General features: G+C 44.9%; 1 protein-coding gene across 6 annotated transcripts in view; it reads left to right on the top strand.

Moving 5' to 3' along the window:
• The window catches only part of WDFY2 (WD repeat and FYVE domain containing 2), a 66,991-nt gene extending 51,466 nt beyond the window's left edge, over positions 1-15,525 (top strand). For all 6 annotated transcript variants that reach the window (XM_065052969.1, XM_065052944.1, XM_021286840.2 and 3 more), the window contains 8 exons: positions 2,833-2,983; positions 4,613-4,725; positions 5,645-5,771; positions 7,666-7,771; positions 11,029-11,130; positions 13,257-13,387; positions 13,635-13,743; positions 14,395-15,525. In XM_065052969.1, coding sequence (XP_064909041.1) covers positions 2,833-2,983; positions 4,613-4,725; positions 5,645-5,771; positions 7,666-7,771; positions 11,029-11,130; positions 13,257-13,387; positions 13,635-13,743; positions 14,395-14,424 — 869 coding nt within the window. In that variant the 3' untranslated portion in view covers positions 14,425-15,525. The remainder of the gene's footprint in view (positions 1-2,832; positions 2,984-4,612; positions 4,726-5,644; positions 5,772-7,665; positions 7,772-11,028; positions 11,131-13,256; positions 13,388-13,634; positions 13,744-14,394) is intronic.
• Positions 15,526-18,025: the final 2,500 nt, after the last annotated feature.

The raw sequence follows: 18,025 nt of genomic DNA, 5'->3' as shown, positions 1-18,025 counted from the left end.
GTGGCCACGCACTGCCTGTGCTTCTCAGACCTTTGCCTTCACACACAGCACAGACCCTCCTTTCCCCCATGCATTCTGGCTGTTTCTCTCTCAGTGTGCACCTCCTGGCTGCAGCTGCTTTTCTCTAGGCAGAGCCCTCCCATCCTCCCTCCAGCCTGCTCTTTGCATGGTGCTCACTGCTGCTCTCTCGTAGCAGCAGTGCAGCCCCTCTGCTCCCTCCCACCCTCCTGCTGCAGACAGACCTCCCTTCTCCTGTCTGCTGCTTCTCTACCTTCTGTACAGCACAATCTTCCCTCGCACACGGGCTCTCTTCTCATGCTGGTTTACACAGATCTCCTTTTGCTTGGTTCTTGCTGTGGCTTTTTCTGTACTGTGACCGCATTCACCCTCCATCCCTGCTTCTCCCTTCTGCTGTTGTTGCAGTGAGCAGCTTTGGAAGTGCTTGCTCCACTTCTGTTCTGCACACAAATGGTGATCAAACCACCTGTGGCTGAAGGACCAGGTTTTTGTTTTCTGCTTCACAACCCTGAACCTGTGTTAATCCTGGGGCCCAGCCTTCTTCCTTGCTCTACTATCAACTTCCAGCCTTCTGACATTTTGCTTCTTTAAGACTTACGTGGGTAAAATTGCCTCTAAATGACAAATGACCATTTCTATTTGCATTTGTCCTTTCTTTCCTCCCTTACCTAGATAGTGTACACTGTGCTCTTTCACTTAGTTCAGGTATTTTTGCCATCAGCATGTGTGTGGTGGTACCAGGTAAGAAGTGCAGCATGTGCAGGTGGGCAAGAGAATGCTGAATTGAAAGCCCTTCTTGGGCAGGAAGGATAAGCAAAGATACCATGCACCCCCCCTTCTACCTCTTGGCACGTACACATTTCTTTAATGTCTACTCTTTACTTGCCAGAGAGCTGCTTCACCATCTGTGGGCAGTATTTCTGGCAAAAGGTACAAGCCCTGACTTTTAGAAGAAGTTTTAGAAGGAGATTTAGGAGATTTGGGTCATGCCTGGTCTGGTTGAAGATGTCCCTGCTCCTTGCAAGGACAGTTGTACTAGATGACTTTTAAAGGTCACTTCCAACCCAAACTATTCTATGCCAGCTATCCCCGTGGCCAGTTCAGACCATGGGAAGCCGACATGAGCAGTAGCAGTTGCCATGTGCTGAGAAAACATTCCTGGGCAGGCCTTGAGCACCCTGATCTCAGCCGGCTTTGCACGTCCTGTGGAAGAACATTGGTCTGTCTTCGGCACTGCTGGTGTACACAAGCCCCTGGGACATATATAGGAGCTTATAAGGTGCTCGCAGCAGGATGCATCCATCCCCCATGGTGGCCCTCCCTGCAGTGCACCATTCCCAGGAAGACCAGCAGTTAGGTAAAGGCAAGCTTTAGTCACCCATGGGACCACTGGATTTCTTCCCAGAGAAGAAATCTGCAGGGTGAAGAGAAGAGAGGATCTGTTTAAAAGAGCTCAAGTGACTCCTGGGTGGTCCCCATCCCTCTGTCCTTATTACAGACCTGGAGTTTAAAAGCGCATGGAAACAAGAGCTGATGTCTAAGCTCTTCTGTGGGCAAGGGTGAAAGCATCTGGTCACAGTTCAAGTCTGATGCTGTAAACTAGTCCAGCTGCCAGTCACAGTTATGGAAATTTGCGTCAATGCATCTATTGACTATTCTCCTCGGGGAATCTGGGTGCAAAAGGCAGCATGGATCAGGGGCAGATGTTGGCCTGTGCAAGTCTCCTGTTCTTTGCTACAGCTGCTTTCTCCTCATAGGGTTTGAACATGGCTCTCATCTGTGATGTATATTTGTATAGGACAGGCAGCAATCTTCCCATACTGTTCTGAAGGAATTTATCTGCATTTCAAACAGAGGTTTCAGGGTGGTTTTTAAGCTTCCAAAGATATTTAATCTTTCCAATGTGTCAGCTTTTACACAAACAAATACAAGCAGCCTGCTTTGTGTGACACGTGTTGCCTGGTCTCTGAACAGTAATAAACCAGTAGGGCTGTGGATTGAAAATTATGGCATTCGCCATGAAGTTACAGCTGGGAATAATTGTGCATGTCTTTCCAGCCACTTGTTTTATTAAAAAGTCATCTCAATCAGGACTTCATGACCAAGCCCACTGGTCATACAAAACATACAAAACATACAAAACAAAACGCCTGTACAAACCTGGGTTCTCTTGCTTTAATGAAAAGCTCTTGATGGCTTTATTTAGGTAGCAGTAGAAATTTATTCCTTCAGCTGTTTTATTCATCTTCCCTAGCTGTGATCTTTTTAATTTTTATTTATTTGATTTTTTTCTAATTTCCCTTTTAGCTGGTTTACATGCAATGCTAAAACATCCCTTTGGTGCAGGGTTGTGCCTGTTCTGAGCATCATTCTGCTGGGGTACCACAATCCACCACCCAGATCCACACCAGACCTCGTGGCAGGAGGAGCAGCAGCATAGGCATCTCCACTACTGTCATAAAACCAATTCAAAAGATGTTTAAGTAGAGCCCCAAGTGTTTTGCACAATGGCAGCTTTGTTAGTGATGATACAATGATGGAAGGAAGACTTGTGCTACTGTAGAAGATAAGTGGCTGCAATAGGCATGGAAGGAATTAAGTCTTTCTTCTGCCCTTTCTCATGCAAGCGCTGAACATGCAGAGCAGGGACTTTACAACTTGCATGGTAGCTTGTGTCAACGGGATTATTAAATACCAGCTTCTTCTGTAGGGAGGGGGAGCAGAGGAGCTGCGTGCATTTGGTATTTGCAGTGGTCTTCTGCGTCCATGTTCTTCTCCACAATGCGATTTTATGTCTCTCTGCTTAATTTTCAGCTCATCAAAGCAGGGTCATGATGGTTCTGTTTGTCCTGGAGATGGAGTGGCTGCTGAGCACTGGGCAAGACAAGCACTTCACGTGGCACTGTTCAGAGAGCGGCCAGCGGCTGGGAGGTTACCGCACCAGCGCCGGGGCCTGCGGCCTGCAGTATCCTCTGACGAGCTCTGGGTTTTGCTTCTGTTTTTTGGCACTTAATGAGCCTTTTTGGTGTATTTTTCTATTTGTCTTCCAGATTTTGTTTCCTGTATAGGTACAGTGCTTTGTGAGAGAAACAGTGATTTAAAGCCAATTTTAAAAACTGTCTGTTCTCCTTGCTTTGTATCCTTAACGCATGGTGGCATATTTAGGTCTAACCATTTTTGAGCAAAACAAAGGGCAATCTGCAACCTATTGTGGTCTGCTTTTGTAATAAATATGGACAGAGCCTTCATTTAAACATGCAGCACATGCTTTTTTCTAAGAATTAACGGTAGCAAAGTAGGTCAGTGATCAGGTCAGCGTGCCTTTGTGTATGCATGGTAAAAATTAAATTACTTTAATATAAAATAATGAGCGCTTGTCCTTCACTCTGGAACAACGCACTATATATTGGGAATTTGGGTTAACTAACGAGTAAATGGCTCCAGAAATGGCACTCAAGTGGCTTATTCACCTAGAGCTGCCCCAGCTGCCTGGCAATAAAAGAAATATTAATTCAGCTTTATTGCAAATGAAAAGGGAAGTGGAAAAGTATGAGCTCTTAGGCTGAAACCAGGGGTTAGCATAAACAGACTTTTTAGTGCCCCTTAGCATATGTGGTATAGATGATGGGTGTTTTGCTAGTTCATGGGAAGTGACCCAGAATTACTGTCTGAACATGGACTTGCTTTATATTGTCTGGTCATTCAGCCAATTTAAAAAGCATTAAGACTAAACTTATATTTTAATTAAGTGATAAATAATTTTGAAAGTGTGATGCAGTAATTTGACCTCTATTTCTTAAAACTCTCTAGAGAACAGACCATTTTGAGTGATTCAAAATTTTGGAGGGCACTTTAATTTGGGTCATCAGATCATACTGTTGGAGGGCAGGGGAATGGAGAATCACTGACAAATATTGCACATATCTTGGCAGAACCAGGAACGTGTTTTGTTTCCCTCAATGTTCTGTATGCATAAAATCAGTGCTAAGCAGTTGTACCTTAAATATCCAGTATGGACTCTGAATGTGGAATTAAATTGGATGAAGAGGTCAGAATCTGTCCGGATAGGTGGTTCCAGAATGGGTCCAAATTTCATTCAGGTTAGGGTATGTTGGGTGATGTACCTGACATAGCTGACACTTCCCCAAATACAACATAAATGAATACCCTGTCATCGTATTTGTAAACTTAACTATAATGAAGAAACAGATAACTAGTAATAGTTATTTTATACAATTTGGGAAGGGAAAGAGAGAGTGGATGCCATCCAAATCTAGCACCTGAGTTAGAGAGCCTGAGGAGATGACTTCTCTGTTCATGGTGAAGGGCTACTTCAAAGGGGTTTCGTAACATAAACACAAATTGCATCCTCTGGAATAGTATCATTTTTTCTCACTTTGTTTACTCAAGGAGACTGCATTTTTAGTATGAAGAGGTATAAGCTTGATGCGTGAAAGTACACCCTGAATACCTCCTTGAGACTGGAGCACTATGCACGAGGTTGCAGGACACTCATGCTAAAAGAATTAACAAGTCATGAAAGGAATGCAAAGCTTGTATAAGCAATGTATTTTCCTCAGCATTTGTCCATCAGATTTGATGTGGAAACCCGGCACGTGTTTGTTGGTGATCATTCTGGGCAAGTGACCATACTCAAACTAGAGCAAGAGTCCTGCAGCCTTGTGACGACATTTAAGGGACACACAGGTAAGGCCTCGGGGGTAAACCCAGTTGTGTTCATCGTCTCTGCTCAGCATTATGGCGATTTGACTCTCCTGTGAAACGCTAGGATGGCTTGTGTCAGTGCATAGCATGGAAGGGAGGTAGATCTCAAACTGTCACTAGAGCTCAGGGAAGTTTATTCTTTATGGGTAAAACTGAGAGCGATCAGATTTCTGATCAGAAAACTTCTGTAGCAGAAAACACCACAACCAGTAGCTGCTAATTAAAGCAGAGTGAGATAGAATCAGTTGTGGTAACTTGGGGGAAAAGGACACTCCTCAAGGAAGGAGCCATATTGGTAGACACTTTTGCCCAAGTGGAATAGGCACATCTCGGAGGCACTCTTTGTTTCACTGCTGGGACTTGTGCCCCATCATGCTTTAAAAACAGTAATCCTGGAATGTGATCCTGCCATTTAACAGAAGAAATGGTGGTCATTTCTAGGCTCTTTCTCTCCATAGCCCTCCTCTCTGATTGAACACTAGTATCTCAGTTATGAGGTACAACAATGTAGTTCAATCCTCGTGCTAGGATACAGTGAACGTGCCCGTGATATTGCGCACTTGCTTCTCTTTTTTTTAATAAAATCTGTCTTCTGGGAATGATGGAGATGAAAAGCTGTGTATTCACACCGTGACCATCCTTCTACCTTACTGCTCAGTGGATTCACCCATGCGAGTGACAGCAGAGCTCTCTGCCTGCAGAAGGGTATGATGGGGCTTCAGTAGATTTTCTAGGCTGTCGGTTTTCAGCTGGCAAGCACAATGGCTGTGTGGCCCTTGCTAAAGAGACCTGCATTTTAATCACTCTTATTTTTTGTTATATGTATGTATGTATCTATAGCTACATTCCTATCTTCCACTTTCTGTAATGAAATTACTGTTGTGTGCATGTCCTATTTCAGGTGGTGTCACTGCTCTCTGTTGGGACCCAATACAGCGAGTTTTATTCTCAGGCAGTTCTGATCATTCCATTATAATGTGGGATATTGGAGGAAGAAAAGGAACAGCCATCGAGCTGCAAGGACATAAGTACGTTCAAAGCCCTTCCTCCTGCTTTTATGGGAGAAAACCTAAAGCCCGAAGCCACATCTGGAATCAAACATCCCAAAGGTTACAGTCTTCACATGCCTCAAGCTTGTATGTGTGACTCCCTGTGGTCCATATACAACTGGAATAAGTTGATTATAGTAAGTTTTTCAGTGCTGGACCCACAGGCTGGTTTGAGAGTCTGCAAAGGGTGGTGAAGGAAAGCACAATATCTGTAGTCCTGAATGTGTCATGCCAGAGCCTGCCCCTTTGGAAAGAGGAAGGTCCTAAATTGAGAACAGCTGCAGGGAAATTCTCGCTTTTTAAGTGTTAAGGTCTTTCCCTCCCCTAGAGGGAGCATCAGGCTTGGACAATTAGTCCCTTTTTACTCCATGCTAACTTTTTCCATACCACTTTACTTACAGCCTGAATTCTAAATGATGTGCTTTACCCATAGGGGCCTTCACCATCTCTTCAAATGCAAAGAGGCTTCATCTTTGCATGTACAGACCTCACGTTTGCACAGCATACTAAAAGTCTTTGGAGAAGAGTAAGCCTGTGCTGGGTATTGAATAGAGATCAGAATGCAATGACCTGGCAATGCAACAGGTTTCTTTCAGTGTGTTGGGAGTGCATATATATGGGACTTGCACACCGTGCTGAGGTCTGGAAAGGCAAAATCGCACAGTGGTTTTGGTCTAAATGTTTCTTATACATTAATACATTTCTTTTGAGTAATGCTGCACTCTGCTGAACAATTTGGATGCTGCTGGGATTTCAGAGCACTGCAGAGCTCTTGCTGAAATTCCCAGATTACCCTTGTACCCTAACAGTTGTTCTTGCTAATGTACCACTGCTAGATTTATTGCTGTGGAAATCAGTTCTCCTGATAAAAATTTAGCCTCTGGGTCTTAATCTGTGGCACAGCTGTTGGCTTGCACTGTACAGCGTAGAAACCTGGTCCTAAGGACAGCGGGGACCAAGAAACATTTCACCTGATGGTGCCACTGATGTGGGCAGGTGGGTGAGGTGAAGGCAAACTGTGCCATAAACACAGTCCCCTTTGGAGGAGAGGCCCTATGCACAAGATGATACATTGGCATCAAAGTCCTTTGGGCAGACAAGACCAGCGGTGGTAGCAAAGAAAACTAAATGTTGTGGATGATTTCCAGCCACTTTATGCTCAGTTCTAGTTACTGATTCTTCTTAATCTTGTATTTTCCCAAAATAGTCTCTGTTTCTCAGGTTGTAAATAGCTTGAGATGAGGCCTGGTTTTCTTTCTTTTATGAAGAACAGAGCACAGTTTTAGGGGTTTAAGCTGAATTGTTTCTCCCATGTTGCTTTTCTCTTAAGAGAAGAAGCAGAAGCGCCTAAACTGTCCACCATACCCTAGGAAGGTTTAGGAAAAATTTAGTGATTCCTATATTATTTTTTCCAGTGATAGAAAAGAATCTTCAGCAGTTCCTCAGTGCTTCTTTCCTAGATGTTACAGAGATTGATGAAAACGAAGTTGTTACTGACTTTCTGAGAAGACGGTACCCTGCCGGGGCTGCTTATACGCACCCAAACGTGACCTCAGAGAAGCCCGGAGCTGCAGCTCTGTTCTGGCTTCCCAGTGCAGCTGGAACCTCCCATCTCAAGGGCAGCAAAAGCAGCTGTCAGAACAGGTCTTTCTTTTGTGGATGCTGCCCAGATGCTGCCCAAATGAGCAACAGTCTGGTTCTGATCCCAGCTGGACAGCAAAGACTGATCTGCATCTGATGGATGCCATGTAAAGGGAGGGGAGAAGGAAAACATGGGCAAGCAAGTGGTTTATACTGCTTTATTGTATATTCGATGCTTACTTGTGTGCTAGCCATCAATGGTTGGTTAGTAACTGTCTTGTTTCTTTTTCAGTGATAAAGTTCAGTCTCTCTCCTATGCTCACCACACTCGGCAGCTCATCTCCTGTGGTGCAGATGGGGGAATCGTTGTCTGGAACATGGATGTTGAGAGGCAGGAGGTAGGTACTCGGTTCTTGTCGATTTGGTCTGAAACAGTCTTGGGAAGAAGGGGCCTTTCTAAAATGTGCAACTTTCAACCTGAACAAGATCATTCCAGGCTTTAAAAATGTTTTTGGACATGCTCCAGTTGTTATACAGCAATTATGCTGTGCCTTTGATAATATGGTACAGGGGAAATTGTCTGGAAGAAAATGCATATTAAGTAGGCTGCTAAATGGCTCTTACTCGTTACATTACTGCTCCAAAAGACATCCTCTGAGAAGGGTGTTGTGAGATGTTCTGCTTTGTTTTTCATGACACCATGAGAAATATCAGTTCAGAGGTAAATGGATTCATAATTATTAGGGTTTTTTAAGAAAACCAAATAAGAAAGCTCTTTGTCACCTCTGGAAACCTGCAATTCAGGGTGTTTTTCCTCTTCTTGCTAAAATGACATTTAACTAGGGCTTCAATCTCACCCATAACTTGGTCTTGCTTCCCCCCGGTGTAACCACACAGAAGCAGGGTAAGCAATGACTTAACCGATACAGACAGTAAGATTTCACCCACACGCTCCTAATTGCTTTTGTGCTGCATGGCTGATGAGCGTAAGCGGGTGCAAAAACTGCACCCCAGGTCTTCAGCGCTGTGGGAAGCAGCCTCCACTTGGCAATTTCTGAGACCTGACTCAGAGATGGGGAACGAGCGCGGTGCTGAGTGAGTCAGGCACCAGCCCGGCTCAGCTCCATGGCAAATCCTGGCAACCTGAGTCACGGCAAACCTCTGCCCTGTTCCTGTTCCTGCGGGGGGCACACGGGCACCCCGAGTCCCTGCGGTGCATAGGTCTGAGCAGGGCTTTTGGCAGCACAGGCTTTCGCCAGCTTTGTTGGTTCTCAAGGGCTTTGGCGTCCCTGGGTCCTGTGTGTCTCCCTGGAGCAAGGAGCAAAGTTAAGTGGAAAATTGGATTTAAAAAACTACTGCAATAGGCCTAGGCAGGAACTGAGCTCCCTTTTTAATGTGAATTAGCATTCCAGTTGGCTGTCTTTAATTGCTAATCTAATGGCCAATTATGTCATCAGCCCCAAAGTGAAGCGAAAGCAGAGCGGCTTCCTCCTTCCCAACAGATGTTTCCTTTTTGCTGCAACTCGAGCATCCAGAAACGAAATTCTTTATATATTTGCTGCCTTTGAAAGTCAGGGCTGAGGGTTAAGACTGGCTTCTCACAAAACAGGCAGCAATGCTGTGACAAGGCTGGTTTAAAAAGTGGAGGAGAAATGTAATTAGCTAAATGGGGGCTTAGCAGCAGATGCTAATGGGTGCTCTGCTTTCTCTAACTGGCTATGTGTGCTTGTTCATGTTGTCAAGTAGCACGATGGTGCTAAACCACCCCTGAAACCTGAACCTTTGAGATTTTAATACCAAATCTTGGTTTGAGGTCCTAGAGTATTTTCTTCTGGATTTTGGCTTTGTTATTTTTGTCCTTATTTAGGGGTTTTCTGCATGTGATATATGTGCTCAGTACTCATTTTAATGCTATCAGATTTTCCCAGACCTCTGAGATTAAGGGAATTAAACCATTTTAGCCCTCGATTGTTTTGTTTTAATCTCTGTTTTTAAAAAGCTGTAACATCTGAAAGATGCTGGAAGCTGTGTTTCTGTTTGACTACGAAGGAGTTACTTGTCACAAGCAAAATGTCTTCCTCATCCATAGTGTTCAGATGCTTAAGAGCTGAAATCTTATAGATGCAGATGTAAATCTGTAGACATTAAACAAGAAGACTGTTGTGGGTAGAAAAGACAAGGATTTGTCACAGCAGAATGAGCTGCCTTCAGAGTTACTAGCAGAAGTAGTAGAAGCAGGCAGTTGTTTTATTGCTGGGGGTCAAAGCTGTCCTGGGAGCTGAGGGTCTCCATCAGCCTTACCTTATCTTTGCCTGGCTTTTGTATTATTTTTAATTCTTAATTTCAGCTGGGTTTCTTGCCATTTTAAATTGCAGCATGTCAGAAGCCAGTGGCTCTGATAAGGCAACCACAGTTTGCTAATAGCAATTCCTCATAAATTATTAAATGTTATTAGTTATTTGATCACCTGGAGTTGGGGCTGGTGGGAAGGTGTTGCAGTGGTGACAGGGCTGGCCAGGGCTGTCCTGCTGGAGGGATGAGACAGACCTGCTTGCTAGCACCAGCTTTGGGCTGAGCTTTTGGGGAGGACAAGGAGAGAGGACCAGAAGTCATCTGCTGGGAAGGAGCATAGGCCAAGCTAGGACAGATGGATGGACAGCCAGCCGGAAAGGGGTCAAGAACCAATACTCTTTGAGAGTCTCACATCCCCCAGAATGTTTCTTAAATATTGTGGGGAGACACAGTCTGTGTCATCCCCCAAGCAAGGCAAGTGTCAAGGGACCCAAATGTAGGGGAGGAGATCACCTACCCCCTCTGCATGTCCCCCTGCCACTTCAGGTGTTTCCTGAGCTCTTTCAGGATCTGGCAAGACTTACTTCCCTATAGGGTGTCTGGTCCATGCTATTCTGCACAGCAAAACCTAGCTGCAGGAGACAGAAGTGCCTTTAATATTTTCTTTCTTTTCTTTAAATCTTCTTACCCTCTTTATCCATAGCCTGAGTGCAAAGCTACACCCTGCGTTACGAAATGGAAGACCTTCTTTCCATCGTCTTTGTGTAAAAGCAGGGAAAAGAGCTGGTTTGGGTTTTAGGCTTGTTCAGGTGAATCTCATCTTGTTCACCCCTGTGTGTGATTTGTAGCAGAGATACCTCTGGCAGCAGGAATGCCTTTTACAGTATTGAAAGAAAGAAAGAAAGAAATAATAATGAAAAATCGCTGGGATTTCAGATACCTCTCCTTCCCTCCAGATGAGTAGCTTGGCTTTTGGAAAATACTAATCACCCCCAGTTCCCACCAGAGGCGTTAAATGCTGTCCAGACAGGACAGAATATTTGTACATGCTTAATTCCAAACCTGGGGAGGTGGGAGATGCTCATTTGCTCCTGGGTTATTTTTATGGTCTTATAATCAAACTCTGCTTCACAATTTGGGTAAGAAATGTTCTTCCTGTGTCCTTCAGGGCTCAGAGCTGAGCCAAAAAAGACATCCCAGAGAACAGTCAAAATGACATCTTGTGAAAATGGGGATTTTAAATTAAGTTTAGTTGGCTGCATTACCGCACCCCAATACATCTTTGTTGTCCTGTCTCTAGGCTCCATTGGAAGCTTTTCTGTTTGTTGCTCACTCCAACTTTGTCTATGTGTGTGTGTTGCAGACCCCTGAGTGGCTGGATAGTGATTCCTGTCAAAAATGTGACCAGCCTTTCTTCTGGAACTTCAAGCAAATGTGGGACAGTAAGAAAATAGGCCTCAGGCAGGTTTGTATGCGTCCTTGGTGTGTTAATACGGTGCAATTAGGCTTTTCTCTCATAATAAATAGTGGTAACCTTTTTTCCCCATAAAGCCTTGTGAATTTGCACTTTGTTCTTCCACTGAGTGCTCAATAGCAGGACAGTGAGCTCCCCTCTGATGAGGCTTGATTTTGTGGTTGGAAGGAGCACACTTTTTTTTCCTCTTTTATTTTTTTTCTTTTCAGCCAGTCGCAATAAGAAGTGCATGTATAGGCCTTGGGCTGATTAAGTTGGTTTGGGACCTTCCATGGCTTCAGCTATGTGGGATTTTGTATATTGTTAGTTGAATGTGCTGTAAAAAGAAATTTGCAGCTGATTTTTGGAGATTGTCCTGGAACAAAAACTGTTTTCAATGAGGTGGAGTAAACATCTGTAACTGCTCAGGCTGTTTTGGAAAAGGCTTGTTGGTCTGCTTGGAACATGCTGCTGTGTTTTCCTGCCCAGCAGGAGAGGTCTGTGGATTGCAGACTTTTGGGAGAGAAGCATAAAAATGCTGAAAGGGATGTTCTCATGGAGCTTGGAGGAGTCAGGTGTCTGCGGCAGAGCTGAGCCGCGTCTTCTCTTTATGTAACGCTCATCACTGCAGAGCCTGCCTGTCCTGCGGCCACCAAGGCAGCCTTGCAGTTCTACACAAGGTTATTGGAGCAGGGGCAGGTGCTGATCTCTTCTTTCTGGTGACCAATGCCAGAACCCGAGGGAATGCCAGGAAGATGTGCCAGAGGAGGTTCAGGTTGGACATTAGGAAAAGGTTCTTCCCCCAGAGGGTGGTGGAGCACTGGAACAGGCTCCCCAGGGAGGTGTCACAGCCCCAAGCCTGACAGTGTTCAAGAAGAGACTGGACAACACCCTCAGACACATGGGGTTGTCCTGTGCAGGGACAGGAGTTGGACTTGATGATCCTTGTGGGTTCCTTCCAACTCAGGACATTCTGTGATTCTATGATACACAGCCAATACACAAGAAAACGTGAGGCAGGTAGCATCAAAATGCAGAAACACTTGTGCTTCTGGGACCAAAGATGGCCAAAGGAGTTGACCAAGATGATTAGGTGGCAGATGTTTATAATTAGAGGCTGGGATGGGACTCCAGAATGACACTGTGCCAATGTAGCCCTGTCCTACCTCAACTTGGAGATGTCTTAATGTGTCACATGCTGCTGAGTGGTGGTGTCATCCCCTACAAGCCCAAAGTGAGACTCTCAGGGACAGGGGTAATTATAGCTCCCAGCCCTGTGGCAGATGCCCATCTGGCAGGGACATATCTCTTACGCACATAGCAGGGCTCTTTGTCCAGTGCTCCCGTCTCTCGCTGTGCTAACAAAAAGAGAACAGCTTAGACTTCCTTCTTCTATCTTCTGCTCTGTTGAAAATCTTCTGCAACACAGGTCACACTCAGTGTAGAAGTCCTGACCCACAACTACATCCACAGATGCTAGGTGGTGGAGGCAGCGATGATTTACTGGGTGGTATATATTGTCACCTGGAGCCTGAGAGAGAGGTAGAGTCCACCTAGCCTGGGCAGAGCTTTATCTGGCACCTTCCAGTGTCCATGCTGTTGCTCAGCTGCTTCTTGCTCCAGGTAATGGAGGAGAGCGGCAAAGTAAGAATTTTTTTTCCCCATTTATTCTGAAATTGTTGCCTATTTTCCTTCATAGAATCATGGTATAGTTTGGGTTGACCATCAAAGCTCATCTAGTCCAACCCCTCTGCAATGAGCAGGGACATCTTCAGCTAGATCAGGTTGCTCAGAGCCCCATCCAGCCTGGCCTTGAATGTCTCCAGGGATGGGGCATCTACCACCTCTCTGGGCAACCTGTTCACCCTCTTTGTAAAAAATGTCTTCCTCATGTCTAGCCTGAATCCCCTCTCCTTTAGTTCAAAACCACCACTCCCTGTCCCACCACAACAGGCCCTGCTACATAGTCCATCCCCATCCTTCCCATCGTCTTCTTCATCTTCTCTGGAAGAGTCACTTTGCTGTTTGCTGCAGCCTTCACTGGGTCTTGCTTGAGTTGAGTCAGTGGAGTGTGTGGGACCTGAGCAGTGATGTGGGTTCGTGGCTCAAGATGTCTTTCTGCATGTTGTCTCCCACAGCATCACTGCCGGAAGTGTGGGAAAGCCGTGTGCGGCAAATGCAGCTCCAAGCGCTCCTCCATCCCGCTGATGGGGTTCGAGTTTGAAGTGAGGGTCTGTGACAGCTGTCACGAGTCCATAACGGATGAAGAGTAAGTGTGGACACTGAGCCGGCTTGCGCTGGAGTGGGGTGAAACTCCAGTGTTTGGGAGGGCTGGGGGGAACGCGAGCCCTCCACCCTTGTGCCTCTCAGGCTGGAGATGTCTCAAAGTGGAGTTTACAAAGAGGTTGCTGCATTGATGATTTACAGCAGCATTCAAATACTTATTCGACAGAGAACATTTTTGAGGAAAATCCTGCAGTCACGGTCTTTGCTGATTTCCGGATCTCTTTCTTCAGGCGGGCGCCCACAGCTACTTTCCACGACAGTAAGCACAACATCGTTCACGTACACTTTGATGCCACCAGAGGATGGCTCTTGACCTCGGGGACAGACAAGGTTATTAAGGTAGGAGCGAGGAGCTTGCTCTAGCTCCTGTATGGCATTTCCCTTTCCTCTCCACTGTAGTTTCAGGTGTGTCCTACCTGCTTTCTTACACCAAGAGACCTCTCACTGATCAACTTTTGCCCAGTGGAGGTCTTGGTCTATGAAGCTGCTGCCCGAAGGGGCTGGGATAAGTACTCACTGTAGCTTTTCCTCTGGGAAGATAAACTGTATTTTGACATGGTAAATCTCAGTTTGTGTGGCTAGGTAAAGAAATAGCTAAAATAATGAATAAGTTTATAACAAAGCTTGAATAATTAAAAAAAAAAAAAGAAAAAAAAAACAAACAACCCATGTCACAATGGTTATGACTATGTTAATCATTGAAGTTAGTGACATAGTGTGGGGTTTTTGGTTTCTTTCAAGGCCAGCTGTGAACCTGGCTCATAAAGCATAGTGACATACAGAATGTCATTTGGTCATCCTCCATCAGTCTGACGTGAGTGCTGGAAAATGAAAGCAAACTTCTTCAGACTTGCTGCTTCCCCCTCTAAACATGTAGCCTCTCTTAAGCAGGAGAAAAAGAGTGAAATTATTCAGACATTACTTTTTATACTATATCTTATTATCTTTTACCATTATTCACTATATTGTTTTATTTTGTTGTATTAACAGTTATGGGATATGACACCAGTAGTGTCTTGATGGTACATCAGTGGAACCTGAAAGGTGGTATTTACAGAAGAAACAGATTTGCTAACCCTAATCATACTGCAGAAGATAGGTAACGCTGGGTGCATACAGCAGATGAAGAAGGAACTAATGTGTTTACAACAGTTTTACATCCTCTGCTTGATCAAGGCTGAACATTTGCACGAAGACTCTTTCCACTTATTCTCAAAATACACAAGAAAGTATTTTTTTAACTAATGGTTTGTACGATCCAACTTCAGTTGTCCTGAGTTTCTTTGGAAAATCCGTGTGCGGTGCAATTTTTAGTTTTTATATTTCACCATGTCGAGATACTTGCTGATTTGTACAGAAGGTTCTTGGGTCGTATCTTACCATGTGAATTTTGGGTATCAACATACTGTATCAGGCAATCGGCTCTCCCTGCAGTGAGTACCTATTGATTTGGGATGTTTCTGCGGACCACGTTCTCTTCAGTGTTGGAACTGCGGCCATGGTGTCGTGTGTTCTCCGGGTGCATCACCGAGGAGCTGATGGACTATTGCAGTTCCTAAAAGGGCTCTACCATCTACCTGTCCTAGCGGGCATCGCCCAGAGGGAGTGTTATTGGTTTGTAGTAGCTAAAATCCAGCTTCCTGCCTCTTTCCTTGATGCACAAGTTGCAAAACCAGGGGGGCAGGTTGCTTAGCAACTAGTTTCTGCAAAAACCGAAATAGTTTTGCCGTCTCAGAGCATTACAAGGAGCACACAGACCTGTTTGAGTTTGATGAGGCTGACAGGCTGAATCAAATTAAATTACTGGCAACAGGAACTTTGGGGTGTGTGTGCATAGGGGGAGGGGGGACAGATCTAAAACTGGTTTAAGTCTGAAAAATCTAGTTTTCCTCTACCTCTACCTTGCTCAGCAACATTTCAGCATTTATACCTGTCTGTGTTGTTGGAGATGAATTCGATTTCCCTGTTTTCCATACGGTTAGTCATATTTATTTTTTAAAATGCTGATGGTTTTTATTAATTTCCCCTATAGACCAGAAACTGATATTGCTGAATGACACCCATTGTCCTATTGTCATATTTTATGGTTTCTTTTAAAAATAAAAACAATTTTAAAACCTGGATCGACCTAAATTACCTTTTTAGAAGGATATTGCTGGGATGAATGAACAAAAAAAAAAAAAAGGTGCTTTTTCCAAAGGCATCTTCTCTGAGGAGTCAACTCTTTGTACCTTGTTGGCGTAGAGAACAGAAGAGCAGGCTAGTCCCAGGGCTTTCCTGTACCTCCTCCTTAAGCAGTCCTCGTGCTCTGTGACACAGCGCCTCAGGGGTGCTCAGTCCTGCCCCATTCCAGACTGCACCTTTCCCAGCGAAAGCGGGGAGGCCATGATGTTTGCCACTGCAGAGCACATTGCTGCCTAGAGAAGCCTTGTGTTTTCCCTCGAGTGGTACTGCCAAAAGAAAAGAAGGGTTCTCTTCTGTTTGCCTGCAAGTAACTGGCTTTTGAGGAAACAAAAAGGTTAACACCATCCGTTGCATTAATTCTAGACTGGTGTGCTGCTGCAGTAAAGGGTGAGTGGACTTTTGTGTGCGTGTCACAGGACTGCTACGTATTTTCAGGGAAAATTCCCTTTTCAAACATCCTTTAAGCTGTGCTTAAGCATTTTGCTGTCACGTTCCCTGAAAGGATGCCACTTTGGCTTTCCTGGTCATACAGCCCATTGTTGGTTCCCCTCTAGAGAGCATATTTTAAAGCATATTTTAAAACGTAATTCACACAGCACTGAAAAGGTTCCTTTTCCAGCTTGAATGATAATTGTTTTCCAAGTCCTCCCACTTTCTCTCCCGGAAGCGAGATGCTTGTTTCCTCTTGGAGAGCTTTTCCTTACACCTTGTGTGTGTTTTCTGATGACTGAAGCGTTCTTGGCTGACGAAGCTATGCAAGATGAGCAAGTCACCTGCCAATATTTCATTCCACCTGGAGAAGGTGTATGAAACTTCGCTGGACTACACTGTTCCACATCACCTTGGGCTCAGGGCCTTTTGGCTGCAGACCTGACTTGCTTTGCTGTGCAGGGAAAGTCTCATATGGTGGCAGAAACACGGCAGCACCGAAGTGAACTGAAATCGTTGTGCAGTGCCTTGTTCCTGAAGACACACCGCTGTTGCAACAAGCCCGGGTCTCCAGCGTGGATTGTGCTGCCAGTGGTGGAGAAGTGGAGCCAGCAAGCTGAGGATCTGCTCCTGGGTCAACGCTGAGTCCTTTTGAACATGTAATGTCCAAACGAAGGTGAGGAACCACTTCCAAAAGAGACTAAATTTGAGAGCGAGGTGTGTTTGGGCTGCTGTGTAAGTGTTTGGCCACCCCCACTTCCAAGCAGTTGTGGGTTCAGTGTTGCTTATGGGTGGATGTTGGGTATACAAATTCATTTTGTGAAATTTCCCTTGCTGTTCTTTCTGACTAAACTATCTGCAGGGTTATCTGAATTTAACCTGAACATTCCTTTATCTTGCAGTCTCAGGACAGACTGGTCTTGGCTTAGAAAGTGATATAAGCTGAAGGGGAAGCTGGTGGAGAAGGGCAAGTGTGTCCCTTTGCTATGATCTTAAGAGCTGTAATGTAGAGAGATGAAGGGAAAACAGGTGTCTCTAATTCAAGTAATTCCTTTACCTCCCAAATGAAACAAGAAGGATTTGATGTTGAGTGAGTTAAAACACCTGCCTTTCTGTTCTGATGTGTTAGGGGAACAGTCTCATCTTCTACATCCACACAAAAATGGATCCTTGTTGCCTGGTCCTCTTATTTCCGTGTTAGTTGCTGAATAACAAATCTGAGCTATTTTTATGAACTGCGTTATTAGAGAGGGGGGGCAGGGTGTCTTCTGGTACAGATGCAAACTATGTAGCACCCCACACACACTCATATGGAGCAGAGTCCCTTTTTCCCCAGGGTTGATGCAGTACAGGAGTAGTCTTCTAGCGATATCTCCTGCTGTGCAAAGGGATGTACAGACAGTACTGGCCTTCCTCGGCTCTTTGCTTTAGAAAATTGATGTTCATTTTTCTCTCAGCTGGTGTTTCCTTGGGGGAAGCAGCAGCAGTGTCCTTCAGAGCATCTACCTGCCATTCTTGGTCTTAAAATGAACAGCATCTGTAGTGCTCAGGCAGGCAATGGGGCGGCCAGCGCTCGCATACGCAGTGTCTGAGCAGCTGCCTTGAGCCACTTGTGGTCCAGGTGGCTGAAGGAAGGTCAAGTTGAGCCCCAAACTTCAGTCTTTTCAAGCTGAAAACATTTGTTGTGGTTTAACCCCAGTGGGCAACTAGGACCACACAGCCACTCGCTCACCTACCCCAAGTGTGATGAGGGAGAGACTCGAAAGGGGGAAAAAAAAAAGCAACCAGACTTGTGGGTTGAGATATGGACAGTTTAATAGGGCAGCAAAGGAAGATAACATAATTAATAATAATAGTAGAATATACAAAACAAGTGATGCACAATGTAATTGTTCTTTGGTTTAATCACCCAACTGTATTTATGTACCTCAAGTAGCACTGTGAAAAATGCCCTAAGTGTGTACTCTGACATTAAACTGTTGGGGAAGAGACACGTCACCACTAAGAT

The sequence above is a fragment of the Columba livia genome, chromosome 1 (assembly GCF_036013475.1).
Source record: "Columba livia isolate bColLiv1 breed racing homer chromosome 1, bColLiv1.pat.W.v2, whole genome shotgun sequence".
In the NCBI taxonomy this organism is placed as follows: Eukaryota; Metazoa; Chordata; class Aves; order Columbiformes; family Columbidae; genus Columba; species Columba livia.
This window is presented reverse-complemented; position numbering and strand designations above follow the sequence as displayed.